The 19,237-nt window shown below is 44.0% G+C and overlaps 1 protein-coding gene across 1 annotated transcript in view; it reads left to right on the forward strand.

The window, feature by feature from the left end:
* clip2 (CAP-GLY domain containing linker protein 2) overlaps positions 1-19,237 on the forward strand; it is a 47,914-nt gene continuing 28,677 nt past the window's right edge. The window contains exons 1-4 of the mRNA XM_080484035.1: positions 1-248; positions 3,649-3,871; positions 11,508-12,007; positions 16,913-17,067. Of these exons, the coding sequence (XP_080340161.1) occupies positions 3,757-3,871; positions 11,508-12,007; positions 16,913-17,067 (770 nt within the window). The 5' untranslated portion in view covers positions 1-248; positions 3,649-3,756. The remainder of the gene's footprint in view (positions 249-3,648; positions 3,872-11,507; positions 12,008-16,912; positions 17,068-19,237) is intronic.

A 19,237-nucleotide genomic window follows, 5' to 3' on the forward strand; every position in this document is an offset into this window, starting at 1 on the left:
GTTCGTGTGGTTGATCGTCGCAGTTTGGATCCGTCCGGAGCCGAAGCCGGCCGGCCGCCTGCTTCCTGCTGACAGGCTGCAGTTGTTTCCATCCTCCGCTGATCCACGCTGACTGTCCCTTTCAGTTTCTGCTCAGCATCCATATTTGCATCCCAGGGAGTGGCAGCCGCTAATCCCCCCCCCGGATTCCCTCCCAGTGCACGGACTTGAAAGTTGGCTCCCTCGGAGGCTGCGTTTCCTATAGAAAGGTGAGCATTTCCCTGCGTTTGTGCGCCTTTTGCGCGTTTTTTCTGTGTGTTTGTTTGTGCGCTCCCGGGGAGTGAAGGGCAGTGTGCATGGATGGACCACGTTGCCGCAGTCGTCGGTACAACAATGGATCAGTTGTGTCTCATTTTAGTTGAGGTGCGCATTGCAATCGAGTCCAGTCCGGGATTATAAATCAGGTGTGGATTTAAAATGAATCCTGGGAAAGCTTCTGCTGAGAGAAAAAGACGCGCCGGGCCTCGTTTTTCACTTCTATCAGGAGATCAAGCCTCAGTGTGCTTAAAGGAAATCCATCTTTATGAAAAAGACTTTGTCATGTCTGGAGTCAGTTGTTTTTTTCTCTCCTCCTATAAAGCTAAATTCAACACCCCGCATCCAGATGTGTGTTGTTTATTGTGGGCTGGAGCCATTATATCTCCTTAATGGGCTTTGAGCCATGATTTTTAGGCCATGCTCCACTTGGGCTCAGTCCTTCATTGGCTTTCTCTCCTATTATCACTCTGCTGAAACTGATAAGAGGAAATATGAGGCGTTATTGATGAGATTTAAATGGACTCTGACACGTGTGATGGCCAGAGGAGGCTGAGTGGACGAATAACACGCCTCCGGCTGCTTATTGACACAAACAAACTTCAGACAGGATGTTGGAGCTTCTTTGTGCTGTTTCATGACTCAGGAGAGGTTGACCAGCTTCACTGTTGTCTTCTTTTAAAGCGGCAGTGTGCGGGAGATCGGCAATGCCGCTTTTGGTTGCTAGAGGGCGGCGACGAGTCGCAATGAAGTTCAGTTTGCTGCTTGGTCACAGTTCTAGAGGACTTTGGCTGTGCTTCTTTTTCTTTGCTGTCCTGCGAGCAGACTGGACGTTACAGGGACTCGTTACACCACCTCCTGGTCAGAAGGGGTATTACAATGCGACAGTGAGATTTATGGCCGCCGGGTGGTGATGAGTGTCTGTTACACCCCATACGCCCTCGCAATAACTCTCCTGGTTGATTTGTTTTCCTGTAAGATTTAAAGAACTTCAGCCATTGTTGCTTTTACAGTGTTAAAATCCTGCTCAAAGGCACAACAACTGTAATGGAATACTGTCATTTATCTGTTTTAATACATTTTACTTCCATGAGTTGTGATAATTGGGCTTGATAGGGAGTACTTCTCAGTATTTTAAAGACGCTTTATATAAGATAAGAGTAATTCCCCTTTTCTGCAATGGGTGGCAGTAGTGAGTCGCTGTCCATTGTCTTACATCTCTGACTCAGTTTCTTTAGTTTACTGTTAATTATCAAGAACTGTATTCTCTTTTCCAACCTCTATTTCTCGGGACTGAGTACAAACCCGACACGAGAAACTCCGCAAGTTCATTTCTGTCATTTAGAAAGTTTCTCATCTGAATCTGAAAATGTTCTTGTCACATCTTTGGTTCCCGACGAGAGACGCATGATAACTATCGGTACCGATAATTATCAGCCCAATATTAGAAGAAACGAAGTCCCACCAGTAAGTCCAATCCAAGCATTTCTTTGCTGATAACTCGATCAATCAGTTTCTAAATCGCCAACATTACTTTGGTTTTGCTTATTGTCAGTCTGTTTGTTTGCCCCGTGATGCTGCTGCCTGCTGTTCACACCTACATCTTTGCCTTTCATTACCTTCGGCGTGTCTATAAGCGATAAACTAATGGTATCAGTACCAGCATCGGTTGGTAAAAGCAGGAAGTTCCCAATATCTCTGGAAAATAAAGTTTATCATGCATTCCTATTCCCGACCGAGATTACCTGGATGAGCCGCGGAGCCGATCCCCAAAACCCAGTTTACCAAAACGTTAGAGAAAGACAAACACTGGTGGACTTCCACCGACACACACCAACGACGAACACTTCAGGTGAAAGGAATGAGCAGATTTCCAGGTCTGGTTCAATGAAGTGTCTCATTATACTTTCTTTTTTCCCCCAAAAAAGATAAAAACCATCTTAATGGGACCTCGAGGAAGGTCGGGAATCTCGGTCAAGAGAAAGGAGACCTTTTATATCAAAGTCCTACAGAGTCTAAAGTAAAGCGGCGCTGTAGTCACCACACTGCTGAAGCGTCTGAACACGTTTCCAATTTCAGCGATTTTACGCCGTCAGTCCCGTCAGACGTTCCACCAACAAGCATTTTGACCACATTGTTTCCCTCATGTTGGGATAGCCTCGTCCGGTCTTCCTTCAGGTTGATGCAAAGTCTCCCCCGGGGCTTCAGTCGTCTCCTCAGGGGTCCAACATTCCTTCATGCTGCCTCCTCAAACACTGCGAAGTGTCTCGCCCCAGGCCGGGTATTAAAAGAAGCAGTGGAAACCTTTCAGGTTTGATGGGTGCCATCATCTCGGACGTTCACGATCTTATGGGAGTCGGTCAGAGGGCCGGACAGTAACCCAAGCTGGATTAAATTCACACCAGGAGACATTCTTCCAAAGAAAGTGGTTCAGAATGTTTTAACTGTACTTGTACCTCGTGATACCTCGTGACTGACTCTGTTTACACCAAAACCAAGACAGAACCGTGATTTGTGAATATTCATTATCTGCATACGAGGAGAATATTTCTTCCAAAAAGACACTGAGTGGATTTCTACCAGAGGTCCTGAAACCTTTATGACCGAAAGAGACGTTTTCACCATTTTTCAACAAATGGAGTTTGTTTGGTGTCACAAAACTTCTGAAAAGTTTTGCTTTACACACAAAAACTGTGGTGGCATTTATTGAGCGTCATAGATGCAGGTTGGATGTATATTATTGAATGTTTTGCTCTTTTAGAGATTTTTCGTCTTATATTTCATAGGTTTCCGTGGCTAGTAGCCGCGTTTCCGCCGTCTACGTGGAGACGGAGCCCACATGTTTTCAAAAGGTTGTGTTTCCCCTGTTTCCACGGAAACGTAGTTGGAGCGTTTTAAAAATGTTGTGTTTTCCCGTTTCCACTGAAACATAGTCTGAACACTTTCAAAATGTTGTGTTTTACTCCCGTTTCCACAAAAACATGAAGCATTTCTAAAAAGTTGCGTTTTCCCCCGTTTCAATGGAAACATAGTCGGAGCGTTTTCAAAAAGTTGTGTTTACCCCCCGTTTCCACGTAAACATGAAGCATTTCCAAAAAGTTGTGTTTTCCCCCGTTTCAATGGAAACATAGTCGGAGCGTTTTCAAAAAGTTGTGTACCCCCCACCCCCCGTTTCCACAGAAACATAGTTGGATTGTTTCAAAAGGTTGTGCTTTCAGTGGCTCCGAGCTCCGTTATGTAAACTGACACCCGAACGCTACAACAGTTTTCTGTTTTCACTCAAAAACGTTGCCCTTTCTTAAATGTGTGAGTTTCATAAAGGGCTCCCGTTCTCACACTGTTTCCTCCCGGCAGATGAACATGGAGCTGGACGGCCTCCGCCCCCTCGTCTAGTCCCCGATCCAGCAGCCGCCACCTCAGCGAGGAGCCTCCAGGTCCTGGCCGTCTTCCCGCCTCCCCACCATGAACATGCTGAAGTCCAGCGGGCTGAAGATCCCCGGCCGCGGGCCCAAACACTCCAGCCCGGTGGGCAGGACGTCGGCGGGGGGAACCGGCAGCCCCGCCGCCCCCAAAGACGGTAAGTCACTTCCTGTTCCCCGACCCCGAGGAGAAAAGGAGCGTCTCATCGGCGGAAGTGACTGAGCGTTTATTTATGTTAATGACTCGGCGCAGCACAGCTGCATCACGTTACAGGACGGCAGAGTCCAAGTTTAATATGGAAAAAAATACTTTGTTCTTTGTTCTTGTCAATCAGTTTTAGAGGAACAGCACTGTCATACAGTGTAGCATACTCACATATATACATATACGTATACATGTACATAGACATATATACAAATATATGCACGGGTACAATTCACATATATACACATTTACATTTTCTACACACACAAACACACACATGTGTGTGTGTATATATATATATATATATATATATATATATATATATATATAATATATATATACTTGTGTGTACATTAATACACATACATACTTACAGACCTTTTGAAGTTTTTATTTACCTCCACATATACTGTATACACATTTACATTTCTATGTACATACATGCCCATGACACATTTCCATTAATGCACATTTCTATACTCAAACATACATTTACACACTCGCACATCTGCATGTACATAAGCGTATATGTATGAATATTTATTTATATACTCCTGTAAATATATATGCACATCATTGTACATGTGTATTTATCTACACATAAACCCATATGCATTTATATACGTATATGCGAATGTATGTATTCATATACACTCATACATACACATTTATGTACATGTGCATTTATGTACACACACAGTCATATACATGCACATGTATACTTTCACATGCACACACTGTATATACACACGTGTATATTTATATATACATATACATGTACATGCACTCACACACAGGTGCCTACTTGTTAGTTATTCATAGTTTTCTGCTCGTGTAGTGAGACAAATAAACAAGATACAAACAAGTGAACTGTAGAAAAGTCAAACAAATTGAACAATAATATAAAACTGAACATAAAACACAGAAAAATTATGAATAGAACAAAATTAAAGTCATATAATTGGCTATCTATGTCACATATCGATCAAAAATATAAAACAAATAAGGTTGTAAATACCTTTTGTGAAATGAAAAGGTGAATTAAAAACATTTTTTAAGCAAATCTTCAAGTTCAACAAATAATGACACGGTGCCAGTGAGGGTATTTTAAAATGGATGGATGGATGTTCTCTCTCTCTCTCTCTCTCTCTCTTCTCTCTCTCTCTCTCTCTCTCTCTCTCTCTCTCTCTCTCTCGCTCGCTCTCTCTCTCTCTCTCTCTCTCTCTCTCTCTCTCTCTCTCTCTCTCTCTCTCTCTCTCTCTCTCTCTCTCTCTCTCTCTCTCTCTCTCTCTCTCTCCAGCTGCATCAAACATCTGTTCCTGGTGGATTAACTCTGAAAACCTGCTGCAGGTTGCGTCAGCAGCAGTGACCAGAGTGAAACACTTAGATATTTAACAGTCTGATATTCTCCCCTTGAGGCGGCGGAGAACAAGAAACGAGCTAAAAATAGAGCTTCAATTGATGAACTGGTGAATAACGTGACCTGGAACGAGTGCGCAGGATGTTGGCTGAGAGTTTAAAGAAAAACAAATCTGAGAACACAGGAGGTGTGAGCCGTGTTGAGGGTCCGGCTCCAGCAGAGCTTCACTCTGAGAAGATGAGAGACGGGTGGAGGTGGGGGTGGGGGTGGGGGTGGCGTTGTCAGCATATTGCATGTTCTTCCTGTGGGTTTTTGGTTTTGTTGAGATGAACACTGCTGGAAATCGAGCGGGTTTCAGATCCTCGTAAACTGAACTTAGGCCCCGTTTATAAGTGACAACTTGTCAAGTGCGAACAGAGAACGCCTCCGGTGTTTTGAGGGTCTGTTTACACGGCGGCTTGTAAGGATTTCCAGCTGTGAGCCGCATCTTTTTGCAGGAATGAGGGTGTAAAACTGCAACACACTTACCTTAGGAAAGATTCTTTCACGGCTGCTAATCCCTCCTGCGGAGACTGATGGAGGCAACAGAGCCTGTTACTGTGCATGCACAACCCTCCCTCCTGCTCATCCAGTTGTAAAGAAACATGGCGGCCGCATAGTGGTACGACCCGTAGTGGTACGACCCGTAGCGGTACGACCCGTAGTGGTACGACCCGTAGAGGTACGACCCGTAGTGGTACGACCCGTAGTGGTACGACCCGCAGTCCATATTCTAGTTTTATGGTCCAGATCAGTAGTTTAATAGTTGAGACTCTCCCTGATATCATCCGATGTGTCATCAGTCCATATGGATGTCAGGTTCTCTCCATTTTCCTCACGTTTATAGTGTTTTGTTCTCTGCACACGTCTGTGTAGTTTCATAACAAAATCAAGCAACAGCGCCCTCCAGTGGCCCGGTAGACTAACTACATCGTTGTCTCTGTGTCCGCTGCTGCAGTGTGAACGCCCCCACTTTTTTTGCGGATTAGGTGTTGTCATGTGAAACGTTGTCGTGTAAACAGGGCCTTATTCGATTGAAAAGAGATTTATATTTAAATTGAAAGTATCTTAAACTTGATATTTCACATACATGTGATTGATATCCTGACAAAAATGCAATATAACCATTGAATTTTTAAATTTTAAAGATCATTTTGCAACAGAAGCTTTAAGTTTAAAACTATTGTTAGTATTATTATTGCATCGAAAGCTCCACTTGTTGCATTCTTTGTAGGGAATTCAAGGTATGAGCCACATAACTTGCAAGCTTCACCGTCTTTTTGCAGAAAATTGCACGCAATGGTGTAAAAATACACGACTATACTCCATGAAAGGACAGAAGTGTGGTCTGGTGAGGAATACATCTTGGTGTGTCGCTTTCCTCTGGTAAAAGCCGCATGGCGTGAAAAGCTCCCATGTTACTACAACAGATACTTTCCTGGTTTTCTTCCTGCGGGAGTCTGAATGAAGACGTTGTCCTGTGCGTCCCTGAGTTGCGTTTCGCACAAATGTCCACATGCGGCAGCTTAAAAACGAGCTCTAAATCCCAGCGGAGTATTGTTCCTCCTCACCTCACGCTCACATGTTGCTGCTGCTAAACTTCAGCTTCTTTTGGTCGACAACGTGCTCATTAGCATTAGCATGTATAGGCTTTTTTTTTTTTTTTTTTTTTTTTTTTTAAATCGGAGGCAGAGTGTCAGCGCTGATTGTAGGTTTCATGAGAGCGCAGCTGCATCAGCAATTCAAACACATCGTTTTCTAAATTACACACCTAAAAAAAAACCCCGTCCTTTGCATATCCAACATGTTACGTAAGAACCTTTTAACGGCTTTTTTTAGTGTGTTTATCACATCACTTGACCTCAAATGAGTGTTTTAGCTGAGAAACAGACAGTTTAACCACAAAGGCCTTCCTCTGACTGCTGGGCCAGTTTGACTCATCCAAAATGCGACATTCTGCAAATCTGCGGACGACCCGATCACCAGACGCTTCTCTGCTCCGCACATTTAGAAAGAGGATAAACAGACACGTCTTTCATCGGTGGGCCTGCGTGTGCCTCTGGCCTGCAGCTCGGTGCCGGTTCGCGGCTGATCGGGGCGGCGGCCCCCGCGGCTCCGGTGCCTCGTCTGAGAGGCACAGCTCATTAAAACCAACGCCTGTGCTTTTAAACTGTGTGTGTGTGTGTGTGTGTGTGTGTGTGTGTGGGGGGGGGGGGCAGCAGTTCGCTCACATCCTGTTTGTGCAGAAAGAAAAATACACAACAGTATGGTGCTGCGTTATTTTCCCTCTGTTTGACTTTGGGAATGTAAACTGTTTGCAGGAGTTGCATTCTCGAGAACAACAACCGTGGGTGACGTCACATGAACTTTTGATGCTTCATGCCTGGAAACGTTTCCGTGTCTTTAAGACGGGATCTACTAACTGTGGATGGAGCCGCGGTGAAAATCCCTCCGTCAACATCGTCCTCATGAATCCATTACTTTTCCCAGCGTGTGCTTCAGGTGGGCTGGAGAACAGGAGTGAGGGAGCGGTGGTGGGGGGGGGGGGGGGGGGGATTAGTGTCTGCCCTGACCTGGCCTCGCGCTCCTGGACCTCAGCCTGGGTTTGTTGGTTTTAGCCGGCAGGACTGTGAGAAGGGGCCGCGCTGTCGGAAGCTGGCAGAGCTCGACTACATTTCAGGGTCTGTTGAGGAAGCTGTCGTCATGGGAGTGAAAGAGGAAAGTGTCCAAAGCTGCCGAGCTGAGCCACCTCTCCTCCGCTTTTCTAACGGGAAGATCTCCAGTGGAGACTTTTGTTTTTTTTTTACAATTTGTTTGACTCTCTTTAGTTTTTTTTTTTATGAATTGGTGTCCTTACCGGAACTAAAATATTCCTCGTTTGGTTTATATACATACCAGAAGTGCCGATTTTGCGTTTTAGTTTGAGAGGAAAGTATCACGTTTAAACGGCAGTCTTCTGAAAGTGATGGCCATTTCCATGGCAACCGCAGAAACACTTAGAATGATGTAGTTAGCAAAACTTTCTTTTTAATTATTTTAACAACAAAAAAAACACTCGGAAACTTTCTGGAAACTCCAGATGTTAGAAACGTTGCTGCTGGTCCTCGTCACCACGGCCGTAGTAACTCGTAGTTGTGCACATGCTCAGTAGAGACCATCAGAACAGTGTTTCCTCCGTGGTGTCACGACTCCCAGTCCGTGTTCTCCTGTTCTCCCATGGTTTCATTACAAAAACAAACAACAGCGCCAACTCATGGCCTGACTTGGTACCAACAGCGTTTTCAGCATTTCTGCCGTTTCCGTCTAAACGTGAAACTTTTCTGAAACGATGCGTTTTTACTTGAACCGTTGTCCTGCAGACAGGGCCTCGCCTTACGGCGTGTCTCGTGTCGTTTCTCCATCTAAAAATAACTCGTTAATAACGAGTTTAACCAAGAGTTTGATTTGAAGCTCGAATGTGTGTCAGGAAAACCTCTCACGCTCTCGCGTACGTCCAAATCTAAAAGCAGCAAATTGATGCAAAGTCTGAAACGTGGAGGCCGGGCCCTCGTCCATCTGTCAGCATGGCTGAGCTCCGCCTCGGCTCCAGCTTCAGCTTCATTCACAAGAAGAAATGTCAGGCGGAGAGCAGCAGCGATTACAGGGGGTGATCGTAAACGACCGGAGAGAGGGGAAGCAGGAGGAGGGAGGCGGAGCGCAGAGCGATGGGGGGAGGGGCCAAGCTGTGGAGGGCTCATTGTGCCCAGCTGATGAATGGGGGGGGTTGAGATGGTGGTGGGAGGTGGACCAACACAATAGAGAAAGTGAGTGGCTGTTTCCAGTCTCTCTCTGCTGCCCCGGATCCTTTCAGCGCCGCTCTCCCGTTGCCTCAGCGACTCGCAGCTCCGCTCAGGTCTGAAACTCGTCAACGCGTCTGAAGCTGTGAAGTCCGTCGAAGTGGTCGGCCGTGGTTCAGGCCCCCGGTTACAACACAGCGTTTCAAGTCAACACCTTTTGGCCTCGGCAGCGTTTCCTCCGTTGATCGGACTTGGAGCCTTTTCAAAACGTTGTGCCTTCAGTGGCTCCGATTATCGTCGTTGTGTAAACTGGCGCCCAAAACACAACGCAAGTTTCCCGCCGCCGTGTAAACGGGGCGTTGATAAGCAGTGAAGGGTTTATTTATTTAATATGGATAGAAACGGACCTGGGCAGAGGTCAGAGGTCAGAGAAGCTTGTGATCTGCATGTGTGTGTCGAATGAATGACTTTATTCTGGATTCAGGGTCATATACAGATTATTAAGATAACAAAACAAGAAGAGGTCTGTTCATGTCTTAAAATAAAAATGAGGAGAAGAGGTGTGAGAGAATTGATTAAAATTGTTTTCACACATATTTATTTATTTATTTATTTATTTATTTATTGAATGGGGTTCTGTTATATGATATTTATTAGGTTATTATTATAATTACTTGTGTTTTACTTTGTTTTTGTAACACTATTATTACGTCTGCCACGGATATAATCAAATCATGGGCGTATCTATGTTTGTCTGTTGGCAAGATTACATCAACTACTGCACAGATTCTGTCAAAGTTTTCCCCACAGATTAATATTAAGACGTAGAAGATTCCATGAAATGAGTCTGAGTCCAGGTGAGCGTCAGTAAACCTCTGATTGCTCATGTTATTTATTTATTCAGTTCTCTTATATGCATGTTATTGATGAAGTTTATGTATAAAAGCTCAATAATATTATTGTTTTACTTTGTAAATCACCTTTAATATAAATGCAATATATGTATTAGTAATCATATCAATATATCATTAATAATATTAAGTAGTATTCATTAAAACAAAAAAGAACAAAAAAGTTAGTTGTTAGTTCAAACTTTATTTGATTAAGTTTAGTTGTGTTTTTTTTTAAACACAACAGCAGGACTCGTGTTCCTCCTCTCACAATAAAAACTACATGTTTCTTGTTTTAACCAGCTTTGAGTTTACAGTCCAATGTGGGTCAATCTCAGTGTGACATTATTGCTAATGCTAATGCTACGTGTCCTCAGGCAAAATCCATTCGGACACATTAACGATTAGTAAATGCTCCCGATTTGAAACCGTCAATAGTTTGAACACAACGTCAACGTGTCTCTCAAACACCACCGCCCCGGTTACTCAACGAAAACACAAACCTTTTGGCAACTCCTGCTCGCAACCTGTCACGTTCACTACACCGTTGGTCAGTGTTTCTGCTGTTTCCATGGAAACAGACGGCGCTTTGGAAACGTTGTCGTCTAAATGTGAAATCTTCCTGAGGCGTGGATGCAAAAGCGGTGTGTGTGTGTGTGTGTGTGTGTGTGTGTGTGTGTGTGTGTGTGTGTGTGTGTGTGTGTGTGTGTGTGTGTGTGTGTGTGTGTGTGTGTGTGTGTGTGTGTGTGTGATCATGGTGAGGTTAATCACTGTCTCTCTGACCCACTTTCCCGGCAGGAATTAGAGGATCATCTAATCTTAAACAAACTGGTGTCTGACGTTGCAAAACAAACACTTTTATCAGGGTTTTTTTTTAATGTTTTAAAGCGTTGTGTGTTTTGTGCGTACGTGTGTGTGTTTTGTGTGTGTGTGTGTGTGCGTGTGCGTGTGTGTCCTGGTCCAACTGGCTGAATCTTGTCAGTGAGATTCTGCTGGACTGAGCTGAATGAGCTTTTGTCACAATGTCCACAGTGTTTACGACTCGGACTTCCAATGAAGTGGACTTTTGTCTCAGCAAATGTCATTAAAATGGGAATTAAAGACTAAATCTAGTCCCATTTTACTCTTTTTCTTTCTGATTTAGAATTTTCCGTGCCTGTATTTACTGTTGCATCTCGAAAAATAACTATTATATTGATAAATTACAAGAAATTTTGATTCCTTTCCCAACACTCATGACATAACAACTCTAAAGTCTTTATCATAATAGGGAATTTTCCCCCTTAGTTAAAAATATCAGATCCCATTGTAATTCTAATATTTTGAATTAGTGTATTATTAATTTTCATGCCAATTAAGTTTAATTTATGAGGACTAAAATGATAAAAAGCTTGGAATATTTAATTCCATGTGTAATAAAGTGTCTCATGTCTTTCCTCCCTGCTGAAGCTGCTCAGAATGTCTTTCCTGTTGCTTTTCGCGGCTTCATGACGCCACAGAATGACAAGGTCTTCTTTGTTCCAGGCCCTCCGCTCAAGCCCACCACACCGACCAAGATCTCTGAGGAGGGCGACGATGTGCTGGGGGACTACACGGTGGGCGAGCAGGTCTGGGTCAACGGCGTCAAACCCGGAGCCATCGCCTACCTGGGGGAGACCCAGTTCGCCCCGGGTCAGTGGGCCGGCGTCATCCTCAACGACCTAGTTGGCAAGAACGACGGCTCGGTGGGCGGCGTGCGCTACTTCGAGTGCCAGCCGCTGCAGGGCATCTTCACGCGGCCCTCGAAGCTCACCCGACAGCCGGTGGGGGAGGGGAGCGACAGCCACTCCACCGACTCCACGCAGAACCAGGCCCAGCAGGGTGGCGGCGGCGCCCCCGCTGGCCAGCGGGTAGTGGTGCCGCTCCGAGAAGGTCTGCTCAACAGCGCGGTGAAGACTGGGAATGAGTCGGGCTCCAACATGTCCGACAGCGGATCCATTAAGAAGGGCGGAGACAAGGACCTGCGAGTCGGCGATCGAGTCCTGGTGAGTCGGCGTAACTCTGCGTGAAATGAATCACCATAAGCAGACAGATGCCCCCGGCTAGTTCAGTTGGTAGAGCATGAGACTCACAACCTCAAGGTAGAGGGTTCATGTCCCACGCCGGGCGCCACCTTCCTGTGGGCTCACCACCTGCAGGAAGGTTCTTAATGGTGCAATGTGATCTGGGTGACGGTGCTCAGACTGACACCCCCACCACCCGGAAATGGATAAGCGGGAGAAAATGAACAGATGGATGGAAGGTTGGATGGATGGATGGATGGATGGATGGATGGATGGATGGATGGATGGATGGATGGATAACCAGATAGAAACATGAAAACAACAGTAGCTCATCAAAATCATGAAACAAGCAGCTTTCTGTGAGTTAAACTGAGTAAAAAGTCCCAAAATGGTACCAAGATTTCATGTGGCGCCTTGGGAACACTCGTCCTCCACCAAATCCTCAAAAAATTACAAATATCAGATGCTTCAGGGTGTCCTTGAACGCCTCTTCAAAACCGCCAAAATCACAAATATCTATTCAGATTGTCCTTAAAGGCCTCTAAAGTCCCACAAATGACAAATATCTAATTCTTCAGTGTCCTTGAACGCCTTTTCAATGTCACAAAAATTACAAATATCTGAGTCTTCAGTGTCCTTGAACGCCTCTCTAAAGTCTCTAAAACCACAAATATCTGCTCTCTATAGTGTCCTTGAACGCCTCTTTAAATTTCTGACTCTTCAGTGTCCTTGAATGCCTCTCTAAAATCTATAAAATTAGAAATATCTGCTCTTTTATAGTGTCTTTGAACGCCTCTTTAAATTTCTGGCTCTTCAGAATGTCCTTAAACGCCTCTCGCAGCTGCTCAACGACGCCAGTCGACACTGCAGAGTTTTTGATGTTCAACTCAGAGCTGTTAACATCATATTTAAAGAAGAAGGCCTGGTTTTGAAGTGGTTTGTGAAATTCAACGCCACTCAGTTATTTTCAGCCATGTTTGATGTGTGCCACGTGTGTACTCCTGGCTCTTAAAGGGCCGACGTCATGTTGCGGTGAGTTGTGGTATGAAAGCTCAGTCAGATGCTTTGCTTCACACCGGCAGTAATCTGGATCAACATGGACTGAAAAATAACAAAACTTTGTCCTCCAGCCTGATATTGGACAGAATGCCGATTATAACTGTTTTTCTTTATTTTTTGACTGCAGTGTCTGACTCGGGGGGTGAGGGTGGGGGTGGTTGAGGGGGCACAGGGGACGTTGCATCTGATCGCGTGCGGCTGAAGCTTTCCTCCTGGTCAATATTGTAAATCACTCCGGATTACTTTCAGCACTTAAGACTGCTGACACATTGATCAGTGGATCCTGCGTAATCCATCTGAGTGCGGTGGCCCGACTGCGCTGCCACTCAGATGCTTCTGGAAACACGACACCGCCTCCGAAATGATGCGGGAAGAGCAGAAAGCGTGAACCTGGTATTAAATATTAAAGGTATTAATCATATTTCTTTAAAAAAAACTGATTTACGTTTCTGTGAACAACCCAGATTAAGGAAAATCAGGCGTTGACCAGACGTCAGTTTAGCTGGCACATTAAAATAAAAAACCAACCCAGCTCCATACATTGGTCGCAGTATAAAATCAAATGAAATCTGAGAGATTATTATGTAGACTAAAAGCCGATTCATACATACTCCATAAGAACAAGAACAAAGTTCGACACTCCAACCGTCCGGGCCGAAGTCGGTGTGGCACTGCTGAAGCTTCTGCTCTGCCGTGTGCTACGCATGCGTGTTCCAGCTCGCTAATGACTATCAGTCATATTTTAATCATGTTTAGCATGTATCTTCACTACTGCATGAGCCCCGCAGCTCGTTAAACATGTCGCAGGGTGGACTTACGTGATGCCCCTGAACGCATCACTCAAAGCGGTCAGCTCCTGTGGTTAAATCCAGACCAACATGGCGGCTCAGACAAAAACTCTCTTTTATTACTGAAACAGTTCAGAGGAATGTATTTCTGAAAAACACTGGAAGCGAGAAATAAGCTGTGCCATTGAAAAGTTAAACGCCGCTTCACAGATGTGTGTCTTCTTGTGAGGGGGCGTGATCTTCTGTGAGGGGGTGTGGTCTGCGAGTTCGACAACTTCTTCACGGAGTATGAACTCTCCTGGCAAAAAAACGTTTTTTTTGGCAGCTGACTGACGTCACAGTCCAATTTTTCTTCTTGTTCTCATGGGTTCTTATGGGAGTCTGCAGGAGCCTTTACCTGCTCAGCCTTGATAGCCTCTACTGTACCTCTGATAGGGAAACAGGGACGCTTAAAGTGACCAATCAGAAAGGAGAGAGGATTCCGAGGCCGTCTATGCAATGCCCGCCCCTAAGGTGCCAAAACGCCTCGCTACACAACCAAAACAGACATGCTGGTAATTCGCTATGATTGGTTGGTCAGGTGCAGGATGTGGCCACGTGTTAGCATAGAACTGCAACATATAGAATCTGTTCTACAGAAGATTCTACAATCTCTCTGCTTTGTCAGATCGTCAACATGTTCTAATCCTTCACAATCTAATATCGCACACCCCAAGTATGAATAGAATCACATCCATGTGCAAGTCAAAGTCAGTAAATGGTTGAAACGCCGCTACTGGTCCTGGTCCTGGTCCTGGTCCTGGTCCTGGTCCTGGTCCTGGTCCTGGTCCTGGTTCAGGTTCAGGTCATGGTCACTGCAGCTGTAGAAACTAGTAGTTGTGCACATGCTCAGTAGAGACAATCAGAACAATGTTTCCTCCGTGGTGTCATGACTCTCAGTCCATATTCTCCTGGAATTGGTACTTTTATTTTGACAGTCACTGCAATAACAATCCAACTTGGTCGTCTGTCGAATAGAATGTCCGTGTTCTCCCGTTGTTAGTGTTTAGAGCTCGTTGTTCTCTACTGCGTGTGTGGTTTCATTATAAAACCAAACAAACAGCGCCCTCCAGTGGCCCAGTATGAAAACTACATTGTTTTCACAATTTCTACTATATCTGTGTAAACGGACATCATTTTTAAAACGTTGTCGTATAAACGTGAAACTTTCCCGAAATAAAAATGCAACAACGTTGTCATTTGAAACATTGCGTAAACGTGGCCAGAGACTCGCTTCTTTTCAAACCTGAAGTGAATTCAGTTGTGTATGTTTGATATTTTTACTTGCAACCTGGACAAAATGAAACGGGATGCTGGTTTGTTGTAGAATGCTGACTCATCAATTCTCCACTTCCTGTTCATCCAACACAAAAATCCCTTCATGTAATGCAGTAAAGGTTTCTGGAATATTAGAAAAGGGGCACTTTTAAGACCAGATGCAAAGTTTTGTCCTGATGTTGAATGTGGCTCCTCCTGTGTGTGAGTTTCAGTGTGTGTCAGTCGGAAGCCGTTATTCCCAGCAGGAAATGGGTTAATCTGACTAACACATGCACAGCTGTGAGGACTGATGATCCTAAATTTATCACCACTGACAGTTTCCTCTCCCGCCAGAGTTCACATTCCTGCAGTCAGAATCGTTGAAACTCTACGCCATGTGGCGCTGAAACTATCAGCCGACCCTCTGAAAATAGATAAAAACACAAGTTATTGAAGTTGGGGAGCAAATTCAATTTGTTGAATAATAAATGTAAAGAGGGTCGGCTGATAGTGATTCAACTTCCTGCACAAAAAAACCCCCCACTAAAACCTGACACACACACACACACACACACACACACACACACACACACCGTAAGAAAAGACTTTATTTGACCCACATTCATCAGCCGCTTGCTGCCCGACGTTGGAGAAAACAAAGTGTGGTGACTTCAGCACGAGTTGGCAGAGCAGCACATCGCAGCTGAGCGCTGGTGAGAATAAACTCATTGTACTGCTGCGCGGTACAAAGCAGTTTTTATCTCTCAGAACATTTTTGGAGGCATTTCTTACCACAAAAATGTGTTTTTGCCTCAGAAGTCATTCTTGCGTTTTTGTGCTACACCGGATATTGTCAAGTTATATTATGAGGCAATCTACTAAATCAGTGTTGTAATACCACAGTGTACCACAAGGTGGTGTAGTGAGTCGATCTACTGCCTCCAGGAGAGAAGAAGGATCAACAACCAATAAAAACATGAAGAAACACGACTGAGGTTCGCTGCTGCCACCTCGAGAAAACGGGAGTATTTACACGACTCGAGTGAAACGCGTCGTTTTTGCGTTATCGTTTCGGAAAAGATTCACGTTTTTGCGAGTGGGCGGCGAGCATATGTGCAGAACATCTCGTTTCTGCGGCCGTGGTGACCAGGACCAGTAGCAGGGTTTCAGAAAGTTGCATTTTCTTATGTTTCCACGGAAACAATCCGTTTTCAAACCTTGGGAGCCGTTCTCCAAAAGTTGCGTTCTCAGCAGCTCCGAGCAGCAAACCCCCAAAACTCTATGGAAGTGTTCTGTTTTTACTTTTCTAATGCATGGGAGCTAATAAAAACTAGAGAACATAACGCCAGAGAACTTAGAATAAATGTAGGTCTAACAAAGAAAATAGATGAGTTGATTTTAACGGTGAAATTAATTTTCAATGAGCACATTAAGGTATGAAGCTGCTTTTTTCAGATAATCACATTCTCTACATTTTCTCTAAAAAAAAACTTTATATGCTTTTACCAATTATTTTAACCACAAATCTGCATCTTGTCATATTTTTAAAAAGCTCAAAAGTCCAACAGTATGATACCGACTGACACTCTGTGCTAGATCCTGTAGAAACTGACACGGTGATGTGAAATGTGACACTCTAGGCAGCTGGCGTTGTTTAAAACATGAAATATTAGAGTCGAAGCTCTAATGGAGGCCCGAACGGCCGACGATGTGCTGACCTGCCGTCCTTCTCCTCTCTCGTCAGGTCGGAGGCTCCAAGATGGGAGTGATCCGTTACATGGGGGAGACCGACTTCGCCAAGGGCGAGTGGTGCGGCGTGGAGCTGGACGAGCCGCTGGGGAAGAACGACGGCGCCGTGGCCGGGACGAGGTACCGACACACGACGAGGGGGTCGATCACGTGATCACCTTGGTCCTGATCAGCACTCTCCCACACAAAGGCTCCGTTCACACCGCCGGTCTTCGTGCTCGATTCCCATTTTTTTAGCGTGATCCTTCACGTGAACGCGATCCGACCGGACGGTTCCGCGCCCCAGAGCGCAGAAGACGCTGTTGACAGAAGTCAATATGGACGCCACGCCGGTCAGCGACCAGGGTTGCCAGATGTGACTCACTTGTTTCAGCCCAAACAACGTAAAACCCACACACCTCAATAGAAACCAGCCCAAGGGAGGAACTTTGTAAATTACAATGGAAAACTACTATACTCACACAGCGGGAGGGAATTTGGGTGGAAAAACATCCTGAGATATTTTATTACTTCTGTGCAAAAGAGACATCAAGGTGTTGGTACCAACTGTTGGAGGTGATGTGGTTCAACTGAAACCAACCATCACCAAATATTGTGGAGCTGCCCAAAGCTCCCACCTTTCTGGTGAGAACTCCATCAAAGTTTAGAAACGATACTCCAAATAATTATCCCTTTTGACGTTCTCACATTGTATCTGGGAACTATAGTATTACACACTCAATCTGCAGCAGACTAATATTTCTCTAATTGCATCTAATTGCATCTTAATGGAGAATGTCAGTCTTTCTATCTTTTTATATATATATATGTGTGTGTGTGTGTGTGTGTGTGTGTGTGTGTGTGTGTGTGTGTGTGTGTGTGTGTGTGTGTGTGTGTGTGTGTGTGTGTGTGTGTGTGTGTATATATATATTATATATACATACACACATACCAACATATACATATATATACCAACATATATATACCAACATATATATATATATATATATATATATATATATATATATATATATATATATATATATATATATATATATATATATATATATATATATATATATATATAAAGATAGAAAGACTGACATTCTCTATTAAGATGCAATTCGAGAAATTTTAGAGAAGCTGGAATAAATGTGTTGTATATACAGTATTGGTATATATTCTCCACGGAGACCAGATTTGCTTTAATTTTCCTTCTATAAAACATTGCCGCGACAGGATTACTCTCAGGAGTATACTCTTATAAATAGATGAGTGAGGTTGACAGCCTTTTTTTCTTAGTTCCTTTGTTTTGTTTTGTCTTTTACCTGTTTGCTTTTGCGTATCGTTCAGAAATGTATACACTTGATTAGAAAATATATGAACAAGAAGGAGAGCGCAATAGCTGAAAGATCAATAACATTGAAATGTGTCTTGTACTATTGAATGATATTCTAGATGGTATATATTTATATAGATGTGTGAAATTACAATGATTTGGATTTTATATGAAAACAGGGCTGAATAATGTCTGATTTAAAAATAATAATAATAATAATAATAATAATAATAATAATAATAATAATAGGGAAATGCCGTAACCCCACAAATGCACTAAATAAGCAAAGTTAAACGGTAAGAGAATTTGGTTCCCCATTGGGGGATACCCTCCATATCTGGCAACGCTGGTCAGCGTGTAGATCCATTTCCAAATGGTTGTTAAATACGAGCCGACAAAATCTAGACAACATGACGAGTTAAAGAGGAAAAGAAAGAGCACAGCTTTAACATTTTGGTGGAGCCGCTTCCTCCGGCGCTTGTCCATCGATGACGAAGCAGTCGCATGTTGAAAAATATGTGAATTGGTACCAGATAAGATGGAGGCCTGGGTCCGGTGTGAAAACATCAGAATTGGAGCTTCGACGCGGCGACAAAAACAGGTGTGATATGAGTCACTGAGAGCAGAACATCAGAGTTGGGTTGCGTTTCCCTGCAGTGTGAACGAGGCCGAACGCTGACGCGTTAACCAACACAGTCCCAAACACAACTTGTGAGTGAAGCAGGAGGGTTGATGGGAATTGTGGCAGCGAATTCGATCCTGATGATTAGAATCATCACGCACATATTTCTATTTCTACCTTGTTTCCACTTCCTATGTTGAATGATCAAATAAACAATCCGTTCACTTGCATAGATCTTCTGTAGCAGTTGTTTGAAACAACGGGTCTGCTGGAGGCTCAATCCGGACAAACTACCAAGACAAATCGCAACATTTCATAGAAAACTTTGATTTAAAAGAAAAAAAATCCCCCTTTCTCTCTCTGTCTCTCTCTCTCTCTCT

Source organism: Lipophrys pholis, assembly GCF_963383615.2.
Source record: "Lipophrys pholis genome assembly, chromosome: 16".
NCBI lineage: Eukaryota > Metazoa > Chordata > Actinopteri > Blenniiformes > Blenniidae > Lipophrys > Lipophrys pholis.